The sequence below is a fragment of the Neophocaena asiaeorientalis genome, unplaced genomic scaffold (genome assembly GCF_003031525.2).
Source record: "Neophocaena asiaeorientalis asiaeorientalis breed wild unplaced genomic scaffold, Neophocaena_asiaeorientalis_V1.1 scaffold825, whole genome shotgun sequence".
NCBI classification, from domain to species: Eukaryota; Metazoa; Chordata; class Mammalia; order Artiodactyla; family Phocoenidae; genus Neophocaena; species Neophocaena asiaeorientalis.
Genome location: NW_020173937.1, coordinates 102,831 through 130,061, shown reverse-complemented (window position 1 = coordinate 130,061; position 27,231 = coordinate 102,831). Strand labels below are relative to the sequence as shown.

The 27,231-nt window shown below is 42.5% G+C and overlaps 1 protein-coding gene across 4 annotated transcripts; it reads left to right on the top strand.

Annotated features, from left to right (window-relative positions):
* On the top strand, nucleotides 1–27,231 carry CDC16 (cell division cycle 16). 4 transcript variants are annotated; one of them, XM_024752653.1, is made up of 18 exons: nucleotides 1–563; nucleotides 1,959–2,010; nucleotides 2,112–2,209; nucleotides 3,316–3,354; nucleotides 3,618–3,758; nucleotides 5,906–6,065; nucleotides 7,039–7,130; nucleotides 7,633–7,766; nucleotides 8,606–8,685; nucleotides 9,763–9,812; nucleotides 10,702–10,775; nucleotides 12,387–12,512; nucleotides 16,674–16,826; nucleotides 18,117–18,180; nucleotides 20,639–20,700; nucleotides 21,601–21,736; nucleotides 23,320–23,410; nucleotides 26,753–27,231. In XM_024752653.1, the coding sequence occupies exons 1-18, from the start codon at nucleotides 150–152 to the stop codon at nucleotides 27,010–27,012; spliced, it is 2,226 nt and encodes a 741-aa protein (XP_024608421.1). In that variant the 5' UTR covers nucleotides 1–149; the 3' UTR covers nucleotides 27,013–27,231. The 4 variants fall into 4 exon arrangements, with proteins under 4 accessions (XP_024608421.1, XP_024608423.1, XP_024608422.1 ...); XM_024752655.1 differs by having other exon boundaries at nucleotides 511–714; XM_024752654.1 differs by having other exon boundaries at nucleotides 511–714; nucleotides 1,956–2,010.

The following is a 27,231-nucleotide window of genomic DNA, read 5'->3' as shown; positions in this document are numbered from 1 at the left end:
GCTGCTGAATAATGTTCCACTGTATGGATCCAAGGTTTTACTAGACCCGCTTTTCCAGTTCTTACTCGTTTTTGATCACAGGTTCCTCTGAGGTTAAGGAATGAGCCTTTGGGTTTTGCCAAAAGACAGTCTGAAAGGGACACTTGGCCATGGCGACCACAGGCAGAACTTCTACATCACGTGCCGGGACAGCGTGTGCACCCACCGGTCCGCACAACCAGCCTCTGAGGTGGTTACCGCCGTTTTTACACGGGAAACGCGAGTCACACTCGGAACCACGGAACCCGCGGGGCGTAGCTGCCAAGCTCCCGCCTCCGAACGAGCTAATCAGCGAATCGCGCACGGACACGTCATTGGCTGCGCGTCCGCGGCGGCTTGAGTTGCAGAGGAAAGGCGTCCACGGCCGCACGAGAACCCCGGCCACCCGAGGGCCAAGAGAGAGCCTCGGCACTAACGGCGCGCAGCCCGTTTCCGTCGCCAGGAGGGACGCGGTTGCGGAGGACTTCCGGGGCGGGGCCGGGCCGGGAGCGGAAGTTTCCGGGCGGCGCGCGCGGCCGGGTGGGGTCGGTCCCGGGCTTGGGGCTTGGGGCTGTGGCGGCGCGGGGGCCGGGTCTGCCCGCTGGGCAGCAGGAGGGAGGGTGCGCGCCGGACCCCGGCCACGCAGCCATGAACCTGGAGCGGCTGCGGAAGCGCGTCCGGCAGTACCTGGACCAGGTGGGCGGCCCGATCCGGGGAGCGCGGGCCGGGGCTCGGGAGGCAGCAGGGGCGGCTGCTGTCGGGGTGTTGGCGGCGCGCGGTCCTAAGGGCCTGGGCTTTGGTGGTAGAGCCCCCGAACGGAGGGGTCGAGCCCCCCGCCTTGTGCAGCCGGGAGGCTGAGGAACGCTGAGCGTGAAGCCACTAATGCGCGCGGCGAGCCTTACACGTGTTCAAGCCCCGCTCCGCAGCCGGCCCACCCCGGACACAGAGGTGCTCAGTACATACTTCGTGCTAGGTGGAAGGTGAAGGATTATTTTAGGATAAAAGTTGCGGGGTGGCCTGTGAGTTTAGTTAGCTAATAGAAAATTTTTGAAAAGTTTAGTTGTCATTTTTATTTGGCCGAATTTAACTGAATAAAGATAAAAACAAATCTGTAGTCTCAAAATCAGTACTTTAAAAAGTTCCTGTTAACTACACTTTCATTCCCTGTACTCCTCTTGAATGAACAGCAAACAGTGTTTAAGGGAAAGAAATGTTTCCAGAATCAGCAGCATAAGTTTAATCTGCGATGGCACTTAGTTTTTGTAAAATGTACGCTCTCCCAATAAATTGGAAACCAAGAAGGGGAGAGAAAAGCGTGTTCACGGTGAACTGTTCGATGTGAAATGTAGCAGCTGAATGTTTGGCAGCATGCTGAAGGGCTGCATTTTGCTTTGCCGTAAGTCAGCTGAATTGAATAAATGCTTCCTGCGCATTTTTTCTCTGGCTCTGGGGATGCAGTGAGGAAGGAGACAGGCCTGGTTCCACCCTCCAGGCACTAACATTGAGCAGATTTGTAACCGTCCCAGAAGCATTCCTCCTCCCAAATTGACTGGCAGCAGAGTTGCTGGTTTGCATCCGGGAGGACTGAGGCAAAGACTGAGAACCTTACTAACGGCTAGATGTTGCAAAATGATCACTTAAGTTATCTACTTCTTTAGACACCTGCTGATACAATTTTGCAATGTATAAGTTAAAAAAAACTACCTTCTTCAACTGTATATATCAAAGGTCTTCCAATAATATTTTTATTGCACCATTGAACTAAAACTCACCTACTTGAGGTATAAGATAGAGATATGACTGATAGACCCTTTACTACACGTAAAAATTATTGTACTGAGATGTTGATTTATTATATAGCATTCTAATAATACCTGTGTGTAAAGCTATTGAAGTAACAGGGCAATTACCGCTTTTTTGTTTGTTTTTGGATACAGCAGCAGTATCAGAGTGCTCTATTTTGGGCAGATAAAGTAGCCTCACTCTCTCATGGTAAGTGACAGATTCTGATTTTTTTTTTCTGATTTCTCTATCCTTAAAAAACTTTCTACTTTACCTTGCACCTCTGACCATTTATGTAATTTTCCCTCCAGAGGAACCCCAGGACATTTACTGGTTGGCTCAGTGTCTTTACCTGACAGCCCAGTATCATAGAGCAGCTCATGCACTTCGGTCACGAAAACTGGACAAAGTAAGTGATTGTATGAACCTTAAAGCTTTTTAAAAATGTTATTAGATTAGTATTTTAGGTATATGTTCTTATGTCAAAATTTTTTAAGGATTCAATTTTTCATATTAAATGTAAAGAGAAAATTTCTTGTGTACGTTTATTTTTTCTTTGGCCGTGACGCACGGCATAAGGGATCTTAGTTCCCTGACCAGGGATTGAACCCGCGCCCCCCTGCATTAGAAGGGCAGAGTCTTAACCACTGGACCACTAGGGAAGTCCAAGAGAAAATTTCATATTCCTAATCTCGGTCACTTTGTTTTTCCCTCCCCCCACCCCCCATCTAGTCACTAAGTTTTGAAAATTCTGTTTCCTAAATAGCTCTGAGAGTATGGATAGTCCTTTCTATCTCATTACCATTCATACGTGTCAGGCCTGTAATTTGTCTGTGTTGTTGTTTTAGCCTCCCTCCTTTCTCTTTTCTCCAGTAACATCTTTCCCACACCCCACCTTCCTTGTCTCCAGTTCATCTTTTAAACTGTCAGAGGGTGGTCTTCCTAAAACAGATCTGATCACATCACTCACAGTGTAACTCAGTGATTTCCTATTGCCTACAGGATAAAGTCAGATGCATTCATAGGCACCCCAGGTGCTTCTTGATTTCTCTCCAGTCTGTGTCTGACCCAGCACCACCATCAGTGCATGGAATGTGTATCCAGTCATGCTGACTGCTTGCAGTTCCTTAGATGTGTGACAGTTATTCAGACTCAGTGCTGGAATGCTGACCAACTCCTAAGTTACCCTCTCCCCTGGAGATGTTTTCTTATTCAACTGGTTAGTATTTTTTATGCGATTCTTTCATAGTTTATGAAAGAAACTATGTGCTGTGTTTATGTCTCCCCTGCCACAACCTCCTTGAGGGCAGGTCCCTATTCCTTTTTGAATCCTTGGTGACTGGTAAACAGTAGGTTCATGATGAATATGGGTTAAAAAGACTGTTTTTTTTTCCCTGCGAGAGTAAAAGAGGAATTATGAAAATGGCTTTCTTCACTTCGTGGTTATAGTTTTCTTTTTGATTGAAGATGCATATTATCTTGATCACTTTTTTAATAGATTAATTTCTTTCCTAGCTGTATGAAGCATGTCGCTACCTTGCAGCTAGATGCCATGTAAGTGTGCTCTCAGTTTGTTTTATTCGATAAAGGTTTAATGATGTGAATGTTACACATCCCTCCCATGAGTGTGAGAATTCAAAATACTGACTCTCCATTGACTAAAAGCTCATATGCATGAAGAAAATTCAACTTCAGACATTTTAAATTTAAGTAATGAGTGGGTGTAATATTTATTACCCTGTTAAAATCTACTGTGATTGTGTGTGTATCTAGCGTCAGAAGTCACGGCTGACAAACGCTATTTCTGTTTTCTGCAGTTTGCTGCAAAAGAACACCAGCAGGCTCTTGACATTCTTGATCTGGAGGAGCCGATCAGCAAAAGACTGTTTGGGAAATGCTTGAAGGATGAAAGTAGCTTGAAAGACCCCTCCAGTGACTGGGAAATGTCACAGTTCTCAGTAAGCAACGCTGTGGTAACCGTGCTTCTGTAACGTCAGTCAGAATTGCCCACGTGGCAGGGCAAATGTAAATCACCTTCTTTTACTTGAGTACAATCATGTTAAAATAGTTTGATTGCCAACTTACGTAATTTTCCCAGCCCAAGAAGATTCTGAGACATTTCTGAGCCATCAGTTACAAGTTGTAATTGTGTCCTCAGATGCTGGAATCTGAAATAGGCAGACTTAAGCTCTTTCTTCTTACATTTGATACCTTAAACTCCTCCCCACAGGTGGAATAATATTTTCCCTTCTTACTGTATTTCAACAGTGTTTTGTACTTACCCCCAAGAAACCTTGATTACCTTAGACGGTTTCTTTCCAGGGAGTGGTGTGGTGTTACTGTTTATGTTATTTTGTGTATTTCAGTTTGTATACTTCATGCCTGCATAGAATTGCAAATTCCTTGCTGGCAGAGATTATACTGATACAATGTAACATGGTAAATACCATCCACGGTCAGATTGCTAATCCGGACTCTTAACTCTTTTCTTTTTTTTAACAGCTTTCTTGAGATGTAATTCACATAGCATGCAATTCATGCATTTGAAGTGCATAGTACCTCGGTTTTTAATATATTCGCTGAGCTGTACAACCCTTACCACAGTCCGTTTGAGAACATTTTTTTTTTTTACTTCAGCGAGAAACCCTGTACCCTTTAGCTGTTACCCACCAATCCCCCATTTCCCAGTTGTTCTTTATAACATGTCTATGAAGGAACTTGGTTACTCTACTGTTCATCTCAAGAAGGTGGGAATACTATACATTATTAGGTTTTTTTTTCTTTTTAAGAAGCACATTTTTGTGTGAAGAAATACATTTATGAGGGAGTTGAGGATTATCATTATTCTTGGACCACTTATCCATTAACTGCTAAGAAATGCATGATTTATTTGTAATGCATTATTTATTTTGAGTTTACTTTTTTTAATAACTCATAGGATACTGCATAGGTCTAAGATTCTCTCATAATGTCCTCTACTATTTTTGAATTGTGATTTTATGATGAATCCCATTATCAATTTTATTTATTTATTTTTTTAGTGGTTTGAGAGACGGCAATTTTTATTTTTTTATTTGTTTGTTTATTTTTGGCTGCGTTGGGTCTTCGTTGCTGCGTGCATGCTTTCTCTAGTTGTGGCGAGCGGGGGCTGCACTTGGTTGCGGTGCACGGGCCTCTCATTGCGGTGGCTTCTCTTGTTGCGGAGCATGGGCTCTAGGCGCAAGGGCTTCAGTAATTGTGGCTCTCGGGCTCTTGAGCACAGGCTCAGTAGTTGTGGCGCACGGGCTTAGTTTGCTCCGTGGCATGTGGGATCTTCCCGGACCAGGGCTCGAACCCGTGTCCCCTGCATTGGCAGGCGGATTCTTAACCACTGTGCCACCAGGGAAGTCCCCATTACCAATTTTAGCTGCATCTCTGGACCATCTTTAAGCTCACTTGTTTGTTTTTTGAGGTTCAGAATCTGGAACATAAATCAGATTTCTGCAGCCTCCTGTTAATGGTAGTAGTGAGGTGGCTGCTGTGTGAGCAGCTTACCGTGTGCTGGCTACCGATGGTACCACCTCTGATCCTTACAGAGCCTGTGCGTTAGATGAGGGGAGGAAACTGAGTCACGAGAGGTTAGAGCATTGTCCAGGGTCACTCGTAAGTGTCACAGCTGGGATTTGAGCTCAGGTCTGTCCAGTTCCCAAAGGCCACGCTCCTAACCCCTGTGCTGCATTGCTGCCGGTTTTCTAATATTTACTAAGGTTCGTTCATTGAGATCTACCTATCAAACGGTCTTCGTGTTTGATTTAATATACGTATGCTCTGTATGCTGTCTCTAAATCATTACCCTATTTGAGACAGAACAAGTAATGACAAAGTAGCAGTAACGTGTAAGCTAGTTATAAAGGTTTGTTGAAGTGAGGAGAGCCTAAGGAAGATAGATGAGAGAAGTTTTACTTTGCTTTTATGTTTCTATGAATTTATATTGTGTGACATTGGATGGAGCACATCCTTTTAGATGTAAAAAAAAAGTCTTAGCCTTCAGACAATATATGATTTTTGATAAAAAATTAATTTCAGTAGTGCTGACTTAGTATGTCACTCATCATTTTTCCAACAGATAAAGAGTTCTATTTGTCTTTTACGAGGAAAAATCTATGATGCTCTAGATAACCGAACCCTCGCTACTTACAGCTATAAAGAAGCTTTGAAGCTTGACGTCTACTGCTTTGAAGCATTTGATCTTTTAACGTCACACCACATGTTGACAGCCCAAGAAGGTTTGGAGACCCAGGTGTTTTTATGTTTAGCACAATTAATACTGTTTCGATTTTTTTTTTTTTCTGAAATCTATAGAATCAAGAGCAGGCTATTATGTACAGGTTTAAACTTCCTTCACATCTTCAAACATGAAGCACGTTCTAAAATACAATATTGTGCCGTGCTCCTTGCAGTCAGAATCTTCAGGGATTGAGATGTGATGAGTGATTTAAAGTTGTAAAGAACTCAGGATCTGATTCAGTAATTTCCAACATGGCTGCTCTTTAAACCCCCAGGAGTTTTAAAAACATCATTGTGCAGGTCCTAACTCCAGACCAGTGGAATCAGAATCTGGTGGCGGGGCCCTGGCATCAGATGGTTTACAGCTCCCAGACGATCCTGAGATCCATCGAGGGCTGAGAACCATTGACCTAGTATGTTGCCAGTGGTGTGAGGTGGATAAACAAGAGAAACAGAAAGTGGAGATGTTGTATTAATGGCATTCAGACATTTTAGCCTAATGCGTGGTTTTCAGCCAGGGTGATTTTGCCCCCTAGAGGACATTTGGCGGTGTCTGGGCAGAGTTTCATTGTCACAGCTTGCAGGTGGGTGGGGCGTGGGCAGTTGCCGCTGGCATCTAGTGGGTAGAGGCCAGAGGTCCTGCACACATCCTACAGTGCGTAGGACAGGCAGCACAGCAGAGAATTGTCCCCACAGTGTCCGTAGTGCTGAGGGTGGGTAAGTGGCTTGGTGGCTCTTAAGTCTGGTGATGACTAGAATTGCCTGGCAGGTTCATGCAGAGCCCTCAAGGTGATTCTTATTACCTGGGTCTGGAACCACTGTCTTAGTTTTCTCCAGTTCATTCTATCTTGTTATTTTCTCTTTTGAGCTCAATTTACTTAAACCAAGAACTATAGAAGAATATTTTTCATTGCTGATTTTTCTTCCCCATAAATACTGTGAGGACGTTCCTTTTTTCTCAACATTTTTTAGAAAAAGAACTTCTTGAATCACTACCTCTTAGCAAGCTCTGTACTGAAGAACAGGAATTGCTACGTTTTCTATTTGAGAACAAATTGAAAAAGGTAAGTAAAAACACGAAGTTAGTATTTGCTTTGTATAAGCATCTTATTTCATTAAATTTGTCCTCTATTCTTTCACAGGTTAAGAATTTAGAAATTAATTTTTATCAGTTTAGCACATTTGCAAGGACAGATTTAGATTATTTAAAATATATGATATGATTCCTGAAAATGCTTCCCAAAATATCTGTCTTCCTCCCGGGAACAACTCATACTTTTAAAAGATTGAACTATCAGATAATCAATGATGTGTGAAAATGAGGATTTTTTCCTCATGCTTCCTAAACTACTATTTTGTAAAATACTTCCTGCCATGGAATTCTGTGATAAAATTGAGAAGAGAATTAGACTTGCTGAGAGGAGTACTGGTGATACTTGAAGTTAGAAAAGTTTCGAGCATCTCACAGGTGTCATGGTGTTAAACCTTGAAACACTCGGGCCACGTTGAGTCTGCCTTTTGATTCGGTGCTGCACACTGAGTCATGTTTGCATTTCTCTGTTTCAGTATAATAAACCTAGTGAAACTGTCATCCCCGAGTCTGTAGATGGTTTGCAGGAGAATCTGGATGTGGTCGTGTCTTTAGCTGAAAGACATTATTATAACTGTGACTTTAAAATGTGCTACAAGCTGACTTCTGTGTAAGTACATCCACTTATTTTTGTGCAGGAACGTAGAGTTTAGTCCATTTTACATGAGAAATATGTGGGACCTGCTTTCTGAATAATGTCAAACTGATGGATGATCATTTAAGCTGCCTTTTCCATTTGCAGAGTACAGGGGGGTGGGAGTGGGGGGGCGTGTCATCTCAAAAGAGCAATACACCGACACAGGTGTATGCACATTTGTTGCTTTATTCTATTAACTCGGGAGTATCCTGTCCCTCCCGGGAGATGATTTGCAAGTTTGAGAATACCGCCTGGCACGTAGTTTTATAAAGTCCGTTCTTTCTTAAAGCAGAGGCTAATAAAATCCTATAGGTACTGGGTGTCAGGCTCGCTAACTGGCCAGGCCTCCTCCCCCAGCACCAGTCTTTCCATGTGCATAGTTCACACTTGTCCTTTACATGTACTGTTTTTAATGGATCTTTCGGGTTGCTTAAAATCCTTGAATTCACTACAATTTTAACTGACAGATAGTTAGGATTCATTTAATATTTCATATTATTTTTGATCCTTCTGAATAATTAGACCACTTATTTTATGTGGTACAGTTCTGTTAGCTTAAAGTAAATGTATGTGGTGATGTTTATTTTTATTGATTCTGAATAAATCAAGATTTTCCCTTTCATTTAAAACTTAATCATTGCCTTAACTGAACAAGTCTGAAGATAATGGAGTTAAGAAAGTAAAAATGTATTCTAGCCCACAGTATTGTATGTAACGTGGTAATGACTGTTTGGATAGGCATAGCTAATTGCAGTGAGCGCTGTTACATACTGTTTGTACGTATGTACATAGTGTGTTTCTTTAACTTTCAGAGTAATGGAAAAAGATCCTTTCCATGCAAATTGTTTACCTGTACATATAGGGACACTTGTGGAGCTGAATAAAGCAAATGGTAAGAATATCTTTAAATTAAAATAATAATTTTTAAGACAAAAAATATTCTGTAGCTCTGGAAATTCTGTCTCACAAATCCTGGACAATTCAGATTGCAGGTTAACAACTGGGGGAGGAAATGCTTATCCAAGTAACCAGCAGTCTCTTCTGTTATCCCAGCAGAGCACACTGTTTCTATATCCCTAATTCCTGCTTCCTTTTCTCAAATGTAATTTGTGCTTCAAGGTGTGTTAGCTTCAGAGCATTGGGTGCCAGGTGTGCCTTTTCCCTTTTTCTTGTAAAATCCATAAGAAAGCTGGTATGGCAGGAGTCAGTAGCTGTTTAGAAACGGGAAGGGGGCAGACTTTTTGCTCACATTTTCCATATTCTGGAAACATTTACAGGGTTTGGACTGTATTTGCCCTTAAATCTTCTAAACTGACTCGTCAGCTCGGTCAGGAGGAAAACTAGCCAGGCACCCCAGCTCTGGGCCCCTGCTGCTCCAGGCATGGCCTGTGGGCCAGCAGCATCGCGCCTCCGGGGAGTTTGCTGGAAGTGCAGGCTCTCTAGCCGCCCTGGGCTGTTGAGCCCTAAGAGAGTCGTCGTGACATGCCGGGACTTTGTGTTACCCAGGGGCACATCATCTTGCTGGTTCCATAAACGGGAGGCTTTGGTCAACCAGATTGGCTGTGGGTGGTCAAGACGGTCTGTATTGGCCTGTGGAGTAAGAAACCTGGGCTTCAAGACAGGCGAGGCCCCTTGAAATAGCCTCTTAAGCACGTGGAGTGCTTTGTCGTGTGCCTCTCACCCAGGCTGCTAGTCACTCGATAAGCGCTCAGCGCCCACTTAGGGCCTGGAGTGGGCTGAGGGATTGGAGGTGGGGGTACGTGAAACAGCCGTAGTATCTGCTCCGTGGAGTTTCTATATGGCATTAGATAAATGGATTTTGTATCCAGGAAGAAAGAAAAGTATGAAATCATTGCTGCGAGAACAAGATTTATATGATTGTGAAGAGCTGTAACTGGGGGAAACTCATATCTTAAAGTTCATTTGCTGTGAATAATTTTATTCTTTTTTTTCTTTTTCTCTAATGTAGAACTTTTCTATCTTTCTCATAAATTGGTGGATTTATATCCTAGTAATCCTGTAAGTAAATATAAACTTTTTCCCTTATAGTGTCTTTTTTCTTACCTGAACTTTAAGAAAATACTTAACAGGTGTTTAGACAGAGGCTAAATTTAAATTCAAGCAGATAATGTTTTATTTTAAGGTGTTGGAGCAGAATCTCCTAGTGCTTATGATAATTAGAAGCAGCGTTCACTTTTTCAATTCATGGAAGTATATTTTTTTAGTATATAACTTAAAAATCTTTATTTTTATGATTACAGATATTGTATATGCATATTATTTTGAAATAGCTAACATACAGAAAAACTAAATATTGAAAGTGAAAGTCATACTCATACCTCTCATAAGCAATGCTAATAACTGCTTGGTAGCTTTCTCACATTACATGTATGATAACCTACTGAATTACGCACTGAATTGAATCATTGTGTCTCCCAAACTGCCGTGGATCAGAATGAAGACGTAGAAATTGAAAATGGAATCAGGAACCATGTCCTTAAAGACAAAAGTCAGGGGTCAGGGTTTAAGTCTCAGACAAGAATCTGCACCCCAGACCAGTGTGAAAACAATTTATAAAGAGGCGAAACCAGTGCAAGAGAAGTCAGCTGAAGAGGTGGAATCTGTAGAACCAAGGTGGGGTGGGGAAGACACAGTGCAGGTGGGAGGCTGGGACTCAGGCTGACTTTGCCATAGGAAGAGATTCAGATGCTGCAGGGGTGCAATGGGAAGCACCTGGAGCAAGAGCTGTAGAGAGTCTGGCCTCGTGTCACCCAGGACCCTTAGTAGACAGCCTGTCTCAGCGACGTTTCTGACTTGAACTAGAGTATATGCTGGGACCTCTGACTTGTTACAGATTCCCGGTTCAAGGTTAAGCGTCTTTGGTCATGGTACGTTTTAAACTTTTTAGGTGTCTTGGTTTGCAGTGGGGTGCTATTATCTCATGGTCGGTCATAAAAATGAACATGCCAGAAGATATCTCAGGTATGAACTTACTGTCTTCCTCCCTCTGTAGTGAACCTACAGGAAGTAATTTCTTGGTCATCTGCTTTAATGCAGTAATTAGTAGTACTTTTAAAAGCAGTATGAAAGAATAAAGGTTTTCTTCAGATTCCATTCAGTTGTGTCCATTATTTACCCTGCTCTTTATAAGATGCCATGAGGGGAGATAAAAGTAGTCAGTGGTATAGACCTTGTCCTCAAGGAGCTTATGATGTATTTAAACTTTTATTTATAAATGAGAATAAATATGAAAAAATAGGGAATAATACAAAGTATTTTGAAAGTTTTTTTATTTATAGAGATACTATTAACCTCTTACTCTTAGGACTTCTTTTGTTAATAGTTGTGAAATTACATGACACTTTATGTGAGGTTAGGGTCACTAAATGTGACTATAAAACAGAACTCTTGGCATAGTGAACTGGTTTATGTAAGGATCTGCTGTGGTTTTAGCTTGAGGAGCTCCATGCAGCCCAATCAAACTACTTAACCAGTGCTATTCAATTACACAAGTACAGAAATATGTCTAATAATACCTGTGACTTCCTCCATGTGAACGAAATAGAAAATGGATCTGTGGTGAAGTTCATAAACTTTGGACACAGACTTGAATTCTAATCCAGATTCTGCCACTTACTAGCTATAATTCCTTGGGAGAGTTCATTTCTCCTACCTTCCCTTTCTTCTGTGAAAATGGGAATTGCTGAGATGACAGGAGAGGATCCTGCACTAGGAAAGCATTAGGGCGAGCTCTCTGGTTGGTGGGCTGCTAAGCGTTTTAGAAGAAGGGCGCTTGTGTTCTTTTCGGGAGCGGCGCGCCTCGTGCTGTAATGGTTCCTTTGACTGTGCTTCTCTCACTTAGTGTGCTTATTCAGTGATGAATTCTACGTGAAACAGGGAACATTTGGGTAAAAGAAAACTTAGAAAATAAAATGCTAAGACGTGGGAATCTCACCTTTTGTATTTTCTATGTTTGTTTTGTGGGTTACCTAGTTGAAGACTATTTAAGACTGTGTAAACAGTCCAGTCCACAGAACCAGCATGAATCTCTTAATCATCTGTAGGACGTCACTTAATCTTCCCAGCCTCCGTATACTTACCGTTAAAATATAAATAGTAATTTATTTATATAAATATAAATAGTAATTTATTTATAATTTATATATAAATTTATTTATTTATATAAATATAAATTTATATAAATATAAATAGTAATTTATCTTGAAGGTTATGAGGATTAGGTGATGCATATAAGGCACACTTCCTTAAGTGGTTGCTGCTACCACCGTTTATCTACTAGGTTTTGAAATGAAGCTCCTGGATTAAGTAATATTTGTAAATTCTATACAGAAAGCTAACGGGCTCCACTATAGTACCTAAGAAGTTGTGGACCTCTCCTAAAATTACTTAAAAATTTGCTTGTACTATTAAACATTTTATTTCAAGTGAATTAACATAAATGTTACATTAGCGTTTAATATGTTGACAACTCATTCATTAATTCTGATGTCCTTGAAACCATGAACTTACATAAAGTTAACCTAACAATTGAAGAATAAATATTACGCACTCGAATGAAATCTCTCGTTTTAGCAAAGCTACGACGCTGGAGAAGACCTACGGGCCGGCATGGATCGCTTACGGGCATTCGTTCGCAGTCGAGAGTGAGCATGACCAAGCGATGGCTGCTTACTTCACGGCAGCACAGCTGATGAAAGGGTGCGCAGAGCAGGTCGCTTAAGCAAAGCGACATTTCGTTACTACTGTCTCTGCCATTTGGCTGTTAAACTAAACAAAAGAATACTGTATCATGTTAGTAGCCTATGATTGTGAAATAAGTGTGGAAGTGAGAGGGAAAGAAGCTGGTGTAGTGGTTTTGCCTAGCAGTTTACCTTAACCAATACAAAAGGGGGCTAACAAGTTAGGCTAAGGGAGCAGGATAGGGTGGAAGCTGTTTTTCACATGCTCATATAAGAATGAAAGTATTCGTGAGCAGAGTTATTATTTACATCCTACTTATGTCCAGAAGGTATTTATGTGGCCCAGCTCACTACTCAGTTCAGGACTGAGTTTGCCGGTGTTGTAGATTTATGTCAGTGTTAGATGTGTTGGCAGTAGCCGGTGTGCCCTGAGAGCATACGGTACTTTGGGGAGCAGAGAATTGCTGTTGTTCCTGTTTGGAACTCTTTGGATTTGCCATCGGTTTTACTGTGCCTCGTTCTCTTGTGCGGGCTGCTTCTGCTGTCTGCCGCCCCACCTCTGCGTGCGTGGAGAGGTAGTGGGAGTGCCGGGGTGCAGAGGGCTGGTCTGGAGCCAGACTGCCTGGTGATCTTGGCCAGCTGTGTACCTCTTGAAGAATAGGAATCATGGCAACACTTAACACCTAGGCTTGCTGTGAGGGATAGTTGAGGTAATTCCAGTTTCTGACACATAGAAAGCACTCAGTGAAAGTTGGCTGCCTTAACTTGTCTGTTTGAATTTCATCTGGTTAGATTTGCTTTACCTTTCCAGACTGTCAGACTCATTTTGGCACCCAGTCCTGCATCTATAATATTTATGGCCCCAGCTTTTTTAGTTATGTTAAATTTGATATGTATGACTTTGATATCTAACTAGCTGTCCATGAAAATGTCGTAAAAGACGTAGCTCCCCGACTGCGTTAGTCAGCTCAGGCTGCCATAACAAAACGCCATACACTGGGGGGTTTAAACAGAAGCAGTTTATTTTCTCCCGGTTCTAAGGCTGGCTGGCCGGCTGGCTGATTGGGTTCCGGGGTGTGGGGGGGTGCTCTTCCCGGCTGCCTTCTCACTGTGTCCTCACAGGGCAGAGAGCTAGGTCTAGTGTCTCGTACAAGGGCACCAGCCCGGCCATATTAGGGCCTCACCTTCATGCCCTCACTATTTATGTCGTTTGTTATGTTGACCTTTTTTACCATTTCAAGTTCTCTTCATTTGTCCTTGTGGATTTGAGATACTGTCTGGTGTCGCTTCCTTACCCCAGTACAGCTTTGCTCCTGCCACTTCCTTTGTGCCGTTAGTGGTAAACACTACATCTCTACATACATTAGGCCTAATCACACTGTTTCACACAATTGCTTTCTAAGTCAGTCAAGAGAAGAAAGATGAAATGTAATCAATTCTACTGGTACTGTGTTTTTCATGTGGATTTGAATTACTGTCTGGGGTCACTTCTTTCACCCTTAAGAACTTCCTTCAGTATTTCTTGTAAGGTGAGTCTGCAACAAAATTTCTCAGTTTTTGCGTCCCTGAAAATGTCTTAATTTCACCTTCGTTTTCAAGGGATAGTTTTGCTGGATATAAAATTCTTGGTTGTCCTTTTTCTTTCAGTATTTTGAGTGTCATCCATTGCCTTCTTGGCCTCCGGGTATTTGGTTAGAAGTCAGGTGATCAGGGAGCTCATGTGTTATATTTTGTTACTGCTTTAAAGATGTTTATCTACATATTTATTTAGTGTTTTCCAGTGGTTTGACTATGGTTTGTCTAGGTGAGGATTACTTGGGAGCTTTCTGAGCTTTGGGGTGTGTTTGGCCTACATGTTCTTTGGTGTCAGATATTTTCTTTACCCTTACTTTCTCCCCTCGCCTCCAGGGCTCTCTTTACACACATGTTGGGATGCTTGGTGGTGTCTCCCAACTCGATGCGACTGTTGTTTTCCGCCATTCTTTTATCTTTCTGTTCCTCAGACTGGGTAATCTCATTTGACCTTATTCATGTTCGATGATTTCCTCTGCCTGTTCAAACTGCTGATGAACCCTTCTAGTGAATTTTTTATTTATTTTGTTTTTCAACTCCAGGTTTTCTGATCGTTTGTTATAATTTTTACCTTTTGTTGTTCTGTTTGGTGAGGCATTGTTCTCATAGTTTAGTTTTCTAGACATAATTTCCTTTAGTTCTTTGGATATTTAAAATAGCTTATTTAAAGTGTTTTTCTAGTAAGCCCAGTGTATGGTCTTCCTCCAGGGTAGTTTCTATTGCCTGCTTTTATCCCCTTATGTATTGCCATACTTTCTTGTTTCTTTCCACGTCTCTTTATTTTTTGTTGAAACTGGACGTTTAAAGTAATATAATGTGGCAGTTCTGGAAATCACATTTACCCTGCACCACCCCAGGGTTTGTTGTTGCTACTTGTTGTGGCTGTTTGGTGACTTTGCTGGGCTTTTAAAAATTGTGTAAAGTCTGTGTCCTTTGTCACCTGAGGCCAGTGAAGCCTCTGCTCAGTTAGCTCAGGGCTTCTTTTCATATCTTGAGCCGAGTTTCCCGCCCTTTTCTGAAGGACCCTGTACGTGTATAGGGGCATGTCTTCAGTGTTCCCATGGTTGGTAATTCTGCCTTAGCCCTCTCCAATTCCTGCTTGCACTGAGCCTCAGGGGCATCCAGAGATGAGAGATTAGGGCCTTCTCCAGCCTTTCCTGTGCGTGCATATGGTCCTGTGTGTGGCCTTCTGGTGTAGCTGCCTCAGGTTAATGTTAAACATTGTTTTCAACAGATGCCTTGCGGGTAGACATTTCTCTGCACGAGCTCTGAGTCAGGTCAAATAAGACAGCTGTGAATGGGGCTTTTCCAGGGAGCTGCTAGATATGTCAAATAGTGACAGGTCTCTGTGGGGTATTTCAGAAGCTACAAACTAATTTTTGTCCCCTCAAGTGGCTGTCAGACTGTTGATTTTCTAGGCTAATGTGGTGCTGGGGAAAGGGAGATGGGAATCAGACAAGTTAAATGTCATAGAGTTTGCTGCTCTTACTGAGATTCAGCTGTTTTTCTAGAATAAATACCCCTCAGATTGCTGTAAGCCTTTGGTTAACTTGCAAAGTTCTAGAAATGTTTATTTTGACAATTGTTGGCAGTGTTCTCGCTGCTCCTATGGAGGAATAGATTTTTTTTTTTTTTTTTGCGGTACGCGGGCCTCTCACTGTTGCGGCCCCTCCCGTTGCGGAGCACAGGCTCCGGACGCACAGGCTCAGCGGCCGTGGCTCACGGGCCCAGCCGCTCCATGGCATGTGGGATCTTCCCGGACCGGGGCACGAACCCGCGTCCCCTGCATCGGCAGGCGGACTCTCAACCACTGCACCACCAGGGAAGCCCGAGGAATAGATTTTTGGAGCTCCTTCCTGTGCATTTCATATTTCCTCCAGGTACATCCATAAAGGTTCTTCATGACCCTTCTGTAGATGCTACAGTTGTAACTTCAGTCATGATTCTAGATTAGAGCCCGGGCACCTCCCAGCTAGGCAGTCAGTATTCACTGACATTGTCAGATCCATCTTTGGGGAAAGGTTATCTTACTGTGATCACTGGTCTGCCAGGGTGAAGAGATGGAAATTCAATTAAAACTAGTTACTCTGCCTGCAACTGTTTTCAGAGGGTATGAGAGTAGAATACACATGACATAATCCAGAGCTCTGCAGCATAGAACTGATAATAACCGATAGTGGAGACTCACACGAGGGGTGGGGGATGGTCTAGCTGGAAGTCCGAAGCAGCTGCATAGAGGCAAGTGGAATTGAGCACAGCCTTGAGGGTCTGTGTTGCTGAGTCAGTGAGGGAGGAAGGCGGTCTTGGCTGGGCCTGGGTGCTGGCACAGTGGGGCCTGCCCTTCTGCTTTGCAGGGGTTTTGTTTCATCTCTTTACTGTAGAATAATGAAAAGTGAGGGTGAATAGGTTGCTGGTAGATTTTAGAAGTGGCGGCTGATTAGTCTAAGAGCCTATTAGATATTCATTAAATATTAGTAAATGAAGTGTCAGAAAACAAGTAAGCGCTCTATTTTTGGCTATGTTAAAATTATTTTGCAGACAGGATTTGAAATCTGCTGAACTATAAAGTTTTGAGTGTTGAATATGTGAAATTTTCCAATATTTTTAGGTGTCATTTGCCAATGCTTTATATTGGATTAGAATATGGATTGACCAATAACTCAAAATTGGCCGAAAGATTCTTTGGCCAAGCTCTAAGCATCGCACCAGAAGACCCTTTTGTTATGCATGAGGTTGGCGTGGTCGCATTTCAAAATGGAGAGTAAGTACTGAAAGGCCAGAGGCCCCTCTGCTTCCCTTTTGTACAGAGAGCAAAACCTCAGTCACCAGAGTTTAGCCCATCAGAGTGGCTCTTCATAGACGTTTCATTTTAGGAGAAGGAGGCGAACAGGTAAAAAACGAAAATAGCGAGTGCTATCTTGGAATTCTTTAAAAATACTAAACCTGGGTTTTGGTCCCCTGTGCTGTGGGCTGTCACAAGCTCTTAAGTCCTGGACTGGACAGTTGTTGCCAACTCTGTTAAGTCACTGGACCCCTCAGGGTGGCCTGGAGACACTGCAGAATCCCTAGTCGTCTCTTTGTTGACTAGGAATTGGATTCATACATCTGAGAAAGATTTCTTACAATTTTGGAACAAAAATGTTTCCTTTGCAGATAATCCAAAAATTAAGCCAATTAGAATGGCCCAGTCTCTGAGTTTCCTGGTCAGTAGTTGAGGCTCACCGTAGTCTTGGATATTTATAGAATAAGCAATTCGGCGTCTTACTCAAAGAGGGGACTATCTGTAGTCCTTTGCACTGAACTGTACTTAAATTTTAAAACAGTAAATTAGTGCTACTGTAGTGTTTTTGTGGCATTTGTGTGTATTCTAAAAATTCGGTTATCTAATATTTATAAAAGAGTTTGGAGCCTTTTAAAATAATCTTTAGTAACAATTTCATATACAGTCAATTTATTTATAGTCTGTTTTATGCCCTTTTCCCTTTTTTGTGCTTTATGTTGGTTATTTTACAGTTTAAAATGATCCCCAAGCGGAATGCCGAAGTGCTGTCTAGTGTCCTAAGCTCAGGAAGGCTGCGATATGCTTTGGTCGGAATACAGGTGTTAGATAAGCTTTGTTCAGGCGTCAGTTACAGTGCTTTTGGCTTGAGTTCAGTGTTAACAGATCAACAATATACGTCAAGTGAGGTGTTGCCGAACAGAAGCACATGTGAAACCAGGTCCATTGAACAGTTGGTGAGCGTGTGAGCAGGGGATTGTAGTTTTTCCACTGGGAGCAGTGGTTTGGTGTTGGCTAAAGTAGTGTTAACAGTGCCTTTATAGAACCTAATTACTGAGAATATGCTGTATCTCCTAAAATCTTGAACTCTTGTGATGTTAATGCCATAAAAGTAATCATTTATCTCACTTAAATTTGACTTTTAAAAAACTGTTTACAGAAGTTTACCTCATTTCATTTTAATATTACTGGAAAGAGATATTCAGATTTTTCTTAAAATGTTTATACATGCTAATTTTGAATAAACTGTAACTTTTCCCCCCTCTATTTTAGGTGGAAAACAGCGGAAAAATGGTTTCTCGATGCTTTGGAAAAAATTAAAGCAATTGGGAATGAGGTATTCTATATAATATCTGTAATACACACACACACTCATAAGTGTGTTTAGTATTGAATGAGGAAGATCATATTAGACCGTCTGTCTTACCTAGAATACAATAACCTAATATTTATCATAGCAGATGTTTGTTAATGTTTGTCTTGTCATGGTATGAAGTGTTCTGTTACATGGTACAAAATGAGTCTTTCTCATTGAGAGGGTAGGTGTTGGCTCTTTGCTTCTTAAGAGGCTCTAGTTTTGATCTGTGGGCGTAATCAGAGTATATTCCATGATTATTTGATACGGGGAATATGTGATGATACATGGAAGCTGGTAGGCACTGTAGCATCTGACTTGTCCTTGTCCAGAACCTCTTTGACCAATGGGTACATGTAGCAGCAGATCCCACTTCTGCAGGAATGGGGCCAAATGTCATTAAAATTAGACCTATCATTGCTCTTCCTTACCTGATACTTAGTATATATTTAGATCTTTAACCAGGTTCTGTCATATGAGAGGTGCATGAATTTGTGCTCATGAATTAACCTTCCAGCTATCGTGGATGTGTAAACACTGGTATTATATTAAATGCTGACAGTTTGAGACGCTGTAAACTTCTGTAGGTCAGAGATTTGCACGTTGTTGCTCTTTGGTTCCTGATTCTTTTATTCACGCCTGTGTTGTCTTACTCTGTTCTGATTATCACTTCCCAGTGTCCTTCTGTTCCTGCCCCCAGGAACACTTGCCCACAGCATACATCTTCCTTGGCTATAAGTTCCTCTTTACTGAGACAGATGCAGCTCCCCTGGGCTCCCTGCCAGGTGGCGGTTTACTTGTCCCTGTAGACACAGCTTTGTTTATTTTGGTCTCTTCTTAATTGTCATGTGAACCTAAAAACACTATATACCTGTGTGTTTGCACATGTATGTATATAAAGCAGGTCTTCCACAGCTCAGTCTTGGGTGGTCGGGATAATGCATGTGTTTCTGTTGATATAGGCTGGCCACTTATCACCTTGCCCATTTTCAGAGAATTGAATCCCTTAGGACCTTGCTCCCTGGACTGCAGCAGCCGCATCAGCGTCACCTGGGAGCTCGTTAGAAGTGCAGAACTTCATATCTGCTGAACCAAAATCTGCAGTTTTAGCAAGACCCCCGGGTGCTTCTCACGCACAGGAAAGTTTGAGATGCACTGTCACGAGCCGCACCTGAAGTTGCGATTATACGCCTTTGATGATAGGAGACACTTAGGGTTCCTGCAGACATTTAAAGTAATGGTCTAAATACAAAAGCACAATCCTATTAAGCTTTCAAAATGCTCATTAAACAGTTATACGAGGAGGGGAAGATATTGTGCGATTTAGTTGTAAACTGCAGCAAATGGCAGAGTAGCCCAGGAAAGCAGGTGTGTCGAAGAATCGCAGAGGGTTTGTTCCATTCACGTGGGCAGTGCCTTCCAGAGCTGAGCTCAGGGCAGTTAGAGGGTGTGACCAGGTCTGTTTATTCCCTTAGTTCTGACTTACTGCTGCGTGTCGACTGTGTCCTAAGCGCTGAGCTAGGGGTTGGGAGGCAACAGAAAACTGGTTTGCTGTTGATGCCCTCAGATCAGTGCAGATAAATAAATCGCCAGTAATAACGCAGTGCACAGAAAGGGCTGTGATTGAGGAAGTAAAGGACTCCACACAGACTTGATGGTCGGTCAAGGAGGCCTCTGGGTTCAAGGAAATACACCTCGGTCCTAAAGGATGGATGCTAGCCGGGCAAAAGTAAGGAAGAGGGTATTTCAGGTGTAGAGAATGGTATGTGCAAAACTGGAGCCAACTCAGTATGGCTTGGATTTTCAGTTCACAGAGAACGTCAAGAAATGGGGCAGGAGGGGTAAGTGTGGGTCTTCAAGGGCCTTGAAGATGACGTTAGAGTTTGCACCTTGTCGAGAGGTGGCGGGACAGTAGGAGCTTTAAGACAGGTGGCGTGGTCAGACTCATATGATGGGGCCCAGACAAGACGTGTTAGTGATGGGGGTGGCGTTCTGATGAGGGGGCTGATAAGCCATCCCCGGAGGGGTCAGGGGTGACGTGGTGCTGTGTGCTGAGTGGCAGAGCACCAGAGGGGTGAGGTCGGGGAGCTGGGCTGGCGGGAGAGCGGACAAGACGTCAGCATGTGGTGTGCTGGACTTGAAGTGCTTGTGAGGTTGCCAGGTAGCAACATTACTAGGCAGACGGAAAGCTCTGGGCTGGAGGTACAAAATCTGAAGTTCTTTGGCATAGATGGGCTCTTTGACAAAATAGTGCTAATAAAATAATGCTCAGGAAGTGTCTTCTAGTAGGAAAGCTGGAAAAGCAACTCAACAGTCTTGCCTAGTGCTGTGCAAGCACCAGGAGAGAGCCCCTCTCGCACAGAGGAGTGCAGTCATGCAGTGCAAACGGGTCAGGATGAAAAGTAGCTTGTAATCATGGGTCTGATGTGCTTTGTTTTAGGTAACAGTTGACAAATGGGAACCTTTGTTGAACAACTTGGGCCATGTCTGCAGAAAACTTAAGTAAGTGAAGTAAAGCATTTTCAGAAATATTCTTTGTGAGTAAAAGTTTACTTAATTTTGTGTAGCTCTTTTCCATATTTTTATTTAGCTTTCTTGTACTTGGCTACTCAGATGTAACAAGCACAAAACAAATGTTTTTATTACCTCTGTTGGTATAATTCTATTTTAGAAATATATTGAGAATTATAATAACTTCTATTTTCTAGGATTAAAAAATTATAGTGTTCAAAATTAATTTAGAAGAATTAGGACAGTAGGAGCTAATTAAAGCCATATCCATATCCTAACTCACTCTTCTCCTCCAGATACCAGTTTTATGGTGTGATGATTGATGTGATAATAGATGACAATTGAAAAAGAGATTCTTTGGTTAAATAAGTTTGGGAACCTCGGGGTTATTCAAAATTTAGCAGGTTTTTCAGGATTTCTTGCAGTCTTTACTATGCGTTATGAACTGCAGCATTTCCCAAGCATTATTAAGCACAAAACCTTTTTTCACAAGAGTTTTTACAGAGCAAGTATTGCAGAGAATTTGGGGAAATGCTGCTCCAAGTAACTCCTGTAGACCTTAAAGCAAAACAGTTTGGTTGCTTTTAACCACCCCTGGTGTAGGAGGCTTGATTTCACATAAAAGAGGTCTTGCTGTGCGATGGGGCATAGGCCCAAGGGTCAAGAATGGCATTCAGCTGGTAGCCCTGCAGGAGTGCCCACCCTCAGCTGGAAGGCAGGAAGACCCACTGAAGATACGCAGTGGATGCGAAGGACCGTTGCCGTCTAGACTGTTTCTCTGATATAGGAAAGTGGTTCTTACGTGCCTACATCAAGGAGTACCCACTGCGCCCACTGACTGCTTTCTCTTTTTCTTCCTGTTCTCCTCTCCTCCCTCGTCTTCTCTCCCAGGAAGTATGCTGAAGCCTTGGACTACCACCGGCAGGCACTGGTGTTGATTCCTCAGAATGCATCCACCTATTCTGCCATAGGGTATATCCATAGTCTGATGGGCAACTTTGAAAATGCCGTGGACTATTTCCACACAGTACGTCTTTCGTCTTTTGTTTGTACCTAACTTTAAATCTGGTTAACAGTTACCACTTTTTTTAAAAGACGTTTTCTAGGCAATGTTTTGTTACCTTACAGAAGTGCAGTTTAAAATTTACATTTTAAAACTCCTCAGGCAACCTTGTATTTTATTCTTGTCTTTGCAGAGAAAAGTCCGTGAATGTCGTGTAGTAACTCCTCACATTAGAGCAGATGTGAACCTTGTCCTGAGTGTCAGTGAGAAACACAAGTGTCCAGGAGCATTTGTCAGCGCAGCTGAGCTGGGTGTACATCTGAGGAGCCCTTTGGGAACTCCATTCTTTCTATTTATGACTTAAAAGTAATTCCCTTAGATCATGTTTGTAGATGAGCAAAGCTTGTGCATTCATCACTGGGAAAGACTCTCCCCTTAATCCATATGCAGTATTTCATCAGCTCTAAGCCACCATTAATAAGCGAGGTGACCACACACAAAAATTCGCTGCCGTTTACACTTTATCATAATTCCTTCCTATCGCTTAGTTTTTCTGTACTTAGAAAAAGTGCTCTTTTGGACATATTAGGACATAGATTTTTATCAGGGATCACTTTACTACCTACATAAAAAAGAAGGTATAAGTGAAATAAATAGTTAAGATATTCATTCTTCCCATTCAGAGTTTGCTCCTAAATCACTTCTGTACCAGGCGGTCATTCCTGTTTTCCCAAAACTGTGTCCGCGTGCCAGTGCACATGCCCCGTTTCACTCAGGTTCCTCCCAGCCAGAGACATTGGCTCTGTCAGAAGGTGTCACCAAAAGGTTGTTAGACAACAACCACAAGTCCAGTGTCTTCTGTAGGTGTTCTTCAGGGGGTTTGTGGTCTAGTCTGTACTCTTGGTGTGGCCGCCAAGCCCACATTGCTGTCACAGACTCCCGTATTATGGCTGTGCCCGGCGGACAGCAGTAGTAAGAATCCACCTGTTGAAAGACTTCCCAAGTTCAGAAATGCTAGAATTTGAAAAAATGTGCGTCTTAGAATCGATGAAATAACCGTTTTTGGAGAAAGAGATACAATTTGAGAAAATGCAATATTTCAAAGATAAATTTGTGAGTGATAGATTCGTAACTGATTTTCAAAGGTTGGTTAGAGATTTTCAGGTAAAGTGAAGTCCTGAAGTGCCACTGAGATAACCAGAATACTTTCTGAGCAGGCAGAAGTGTTTAGAAGTGTTAATAGTTTTTGTGATCTTTCAAATGTCTGTATTTGAACATTGTGTAATTTACCTCTCTTCTATGATTTAATTAATACAGAAGTCTTTGAAGGCTTTTTGTGGAGATACAGGTTTTAAAATCTTTTTGGAGGAGGGGATTTCGAACGTAAACAATAACATAGTGTAATGACCCTCCGTGTACCCATCACCCAATTTCAACAGTCATCAGCTATTGGCTACCCATGTTAACTGTATCCTCACTAACAGCCTCCCTCTACCTCTACCCTGGGTTCCCTGGAGTATTTAGAAACGAGTCCTGTGAGAATGTTTTACACCAAAGAGAAGGAGACAAATTTTCTTGTAATAACCGTGCTGAATCTTTTCTGGCAGGCCCTTGGTCTTAGGCGAGATGATACATTTTCTGTTACAATGCTTGGTCATTGCATTGAAATGTACATTGGTGATTCTGAAGCTTATATTGGTAAGATTATAATTATTCTTATTGACGTTGTATTCCATTTTTTAGATTGTTGTATATCTCTTTTTCGGTTTCTCAAATTCTCATGTAAAGTTCTAAGTTCATCTTTCTAATGGTTCTAGCTACATTAATATTAAGAAACTCCATTTATTTCAGTGGAACAACGTGTGGGAATTAATGATTCATTAAGTATCCATTCGGTTTAAAGTTGAGTACTTGCTGTATGCAAAATACAGTTATAGAATATGTGTAAAGCACTGTGATATACAACAATCGATCTAATTGCATAATTGAAAAAAATCTTAAGACAGATTTTTCTAATAAGTAAATGAAAGGGCTCTTGCCTTAATATTTTACAATGCAGAGCATAGCATGTAAATCTTTGCACTTCAGTGGACTGTTAAGTTGGCTTACGTTCACATTACAATGCTGTGTAGTTCTTTAAATTTTTTTTAATGACTAGCAAGTCATAAGGTAAGTTGGTATGGAGTTGCTGTACTTGGGTGCCCACTTAGTTACGAACATTGTAAGGGAAAGAGCATTGCAGTGAGGTTACATCTTGAGAGCCGGACTTTGGGGTAGGCAAAGACTTCTTTAACAGGGTGTGAAAGCAGAAGAGGAAAAAGTGTTAAATTAGGCTTCAATAAAAGTAAAAACTTGAGAGCAAACTGGCACATTAGAGACCGAGAGAAGTCCCTCACAACACATAAACTCATCAAAGAACTTGCGTCTAGAATACAAAAAGTCCTATGCATAATCCTACAATGAGTAGAAATTCCATCAAAAATGGACAAAATACTTGAACAGGAGTTTCACCAAAGAGGTTATTCAGGTAATTACAAAATAAATGAAGGTGCTCAGTATCATTACTTGCCAGTAAAGTGAAATAAAAACCATAACGAGGGCTTCCCTGGTGGCGCAGTGGTTGAGAGTCCGCCTGCCAATGCAGGGGACACGGGTTCGAGACCTGGTCCGGGAAGATCCCACATGCCGCGGAGCAGCTAAGCCCACGCACCACAACTACTGAGCCTGCGCTCTAGAGCCCGCGAGCCACAACTGCTGAGCTCACGTGCCACAACTACCGAAGCCCACGTGCCTAGAGCTCGTGCTGCACAACAAGAGGAGCCACTGCAGTGAGAAGCCCACGCACCGCAATGAAGAGTAGCCCCCGCTCGCCGCAGCTAGAGAAAGCCTGCACACAGCAACAAAGACCCAACGCAGCCAAAAATAAATAAATTAATTAAATTAAATTAAAACAAAAAAACAAAATAAAACACACCGTAATGAGGCACCACTATAAACCTGCCAGAATGGCTAAAAGTGAAAAATACTGACTGGTAGTACCTAGTGTTGGCAGTGGCACGGAGCAGCTGGAATCCTCGTACATTATTGATTATTGGCGGGGTTATAAACGGGTCAGAGCTCTTTGGGAAACTGTTTAACAGCACATCTGCTAAAGTTAAACAGGCCTTTCCTGCCTGACACACCACTCCGGCCAGTTTCCCACATCTGGGTCGGTTCATGGCTCTTTCGCTGGTCTTCACTCGGAGGGGCTGATGGTCCAAGATGGCCTCATACACAGGGGGACCTCAGTGACACAGCTGGGCTTCTCCATGGGTCTTTAACCCAGGCTTCTTCATAGCATGATCGTCTCAGGGTCCTGAGGGACAAGAACTAAAGCGTCGGGACCCTTTGGAAGCTGGAAGTTGCACAGATCACTTCCATCACGTTCTCTTCATCAGAATGAGTCGTGATTAAGTGCACCGTCAACACGGGAGGGCTTATTCAAGGGCGTGGGGGCGGGGAGGTGAGATTCACTGGGGCGATCGAGGCAGTGGCCTTCCGTGCTGGCCTTACAGTGGAGGCAGCTCTGCTCCCAGGCTTATGCCCGAGAGAAGCAGGTGCCTCGGTAAGCCAGAAGTCACACGCGGGATTGTCCACAGCGGCTTCTTTCCCACAGCAGCTCACTGGAGATAGCCGAGGTCCAGCAGTAGGAGAGCGGGGAACACTGCACAGTTAGAAGAGCTAACGACTGAATCGTGTTGTGACACACATGAGTCTCGCCAGTTTTGACCAGGAAAGAATATATGCTGATTGATTCCATTTATACAAAGATTGGTAATAAGCAGAACTCATCAGTGGTGATAGAAGAGCGAGAGCAGCGACTAAAAGGGAAGGTTCACTAGAGGGCCCTCAGGTGGTTTTCTAGGAGCTGGAAATGTTCGCTTCTGGTCTGCTGGTGGTGATGTGGATGTGTACATGTGTGAAAATTCATCCAGCTGTGCACACTTCACAGTTTGTATGTTACGCCTCAACTTTTAAAACTTGAAAAGACCTTGGGTTGAAATCTCAGGTCTGCCACCCAGTAGCCCTGTGGCTTTGGGGCAAGTGTGAGCCTCAGTTTCCACATTTGTCCAAGGAGCAGTTGTGAAGCTTAAACGCAAAAGTCTTATAAGGCTAAGAAAGGTGTGGAGATACAGTACTGAATAAGACGGACGTTTTGCCTGTCCTCACAAAGGTAATGGTCTTAGAAAGGAGATTTCCAAGTGTATTGTTCATTGCATATTAGTTTATTTTATTGAGGTAAAATTGACATATAATGTTGTATTAAATTCAGGTGTACAACATAATTTAATACTCGTAAGCATTGTGAAATGACCACCACACTAAGTCTAATTAACATCTGTCACAAAACATAGTTAGAAAAAATTTTTTCTTGCAATGAGAACTTTTAAGGTCTATTCTCTTAGCAACTTCTGAATATGTAATACAGTATTATTAACTGTGATCGCCATGCTGTACTATTTTTATCTTAAGAAGACTTGGATGTTATTATCTGTTAAAACATCTATTACTGAAAGCTATTAGTTTGAACTCCGTAAAATTGTCATTTTGTTTATGTCGGGAATGATTGGACCTGGTACATCCATTATTCTCACGATTTTGATTTGTAGACAATGTATTTCCCTTCACTGTGTTTCTGTATACCTGAGGCTTGTGACTGCACCAGGGCCAAGCGCCAGCCGGCAGTTCTCCGTGTGCAGCAGCTGAGGAAGCACCGCGCACAGGCTTCTGTCGGTGCCAGACTCGCTTTGGAGATGGGGCGGCTGCTGAGCCCAGTGGAGCTGAGCCTGCACGTGCTTCTGGGAGTCTCCCCACAATCTCCCTTCGTCCCCAAGATCAAAGGAGCAGGGGCATGATGGGAACGCTTCTCCTCCTTAGCTATGCGTGTGCTCTTACAAGGACATCTGACCTAAACGATAGAGCAGTGTCATGTATTGGTGGAAATGACAGGTAAATGGAATTTCTTATTTTGTTCTTACTGTGGCATTTCTCTCTTTTTAGGAGCAGACATCAAAGACAAATTAAAATGTTACGACTTTGATGTGCATACAATGAAGACGTTAAAGAACATTATTTCACCGCCGTGGGATTTCAGGGAATTTGAAGTAGAAAAACAGACAGTGGAAGAAGCAGGGCTTGCACCATTAGAAACCTCAAGGAAAACTCCAGATTCCAGACCTTCCTTGGAAGAAACCTTTGAAATTGAAATGAATGAAAGTGACATGATGTTAGAGACACCTATGTCAGACCACAGTACGTGATTCCAGACGGGTCCCAGTTCCCCTGTGTCCTAGAGTAGGTCAGTGTTTCCTCTCATCCTTGTCTTTAAAATGTCCCATTTCTCAACATGCATCCAGACCCCACCTCTGCATTTAGGAATGGAGACCTGCCTTAAGAGCCTGGATCGCACACCTTTGCAACAGATGTTTTCTGATCCTACAGAACAGTTATACAAAGTGAAATAAAGAAAGTAAACCATG

Coding starts and splice junctions, on each gene's coding strand:
- CDC16 (XM_024752653.1), top strand. CDS start 150: ATGGCGACCACAGGCAGAACTTCTACATCACGTGCCGGGACAGCGTGT. Junction 9,813..10,701: donor ATTTATATCCTAGTAATCCT/GTAAGTAAATAT, acceptor TAAACTTTTTAG/GTGTCTTGGTTTGCAGTGGG. Junction 20,701..21,600: donor CATGTCTGCAGAAAACTTAA/GTAAGTGAAGTA, acceptor CTTCTCTCCCAG/GAAGTATGCTGAAGCCTTGG.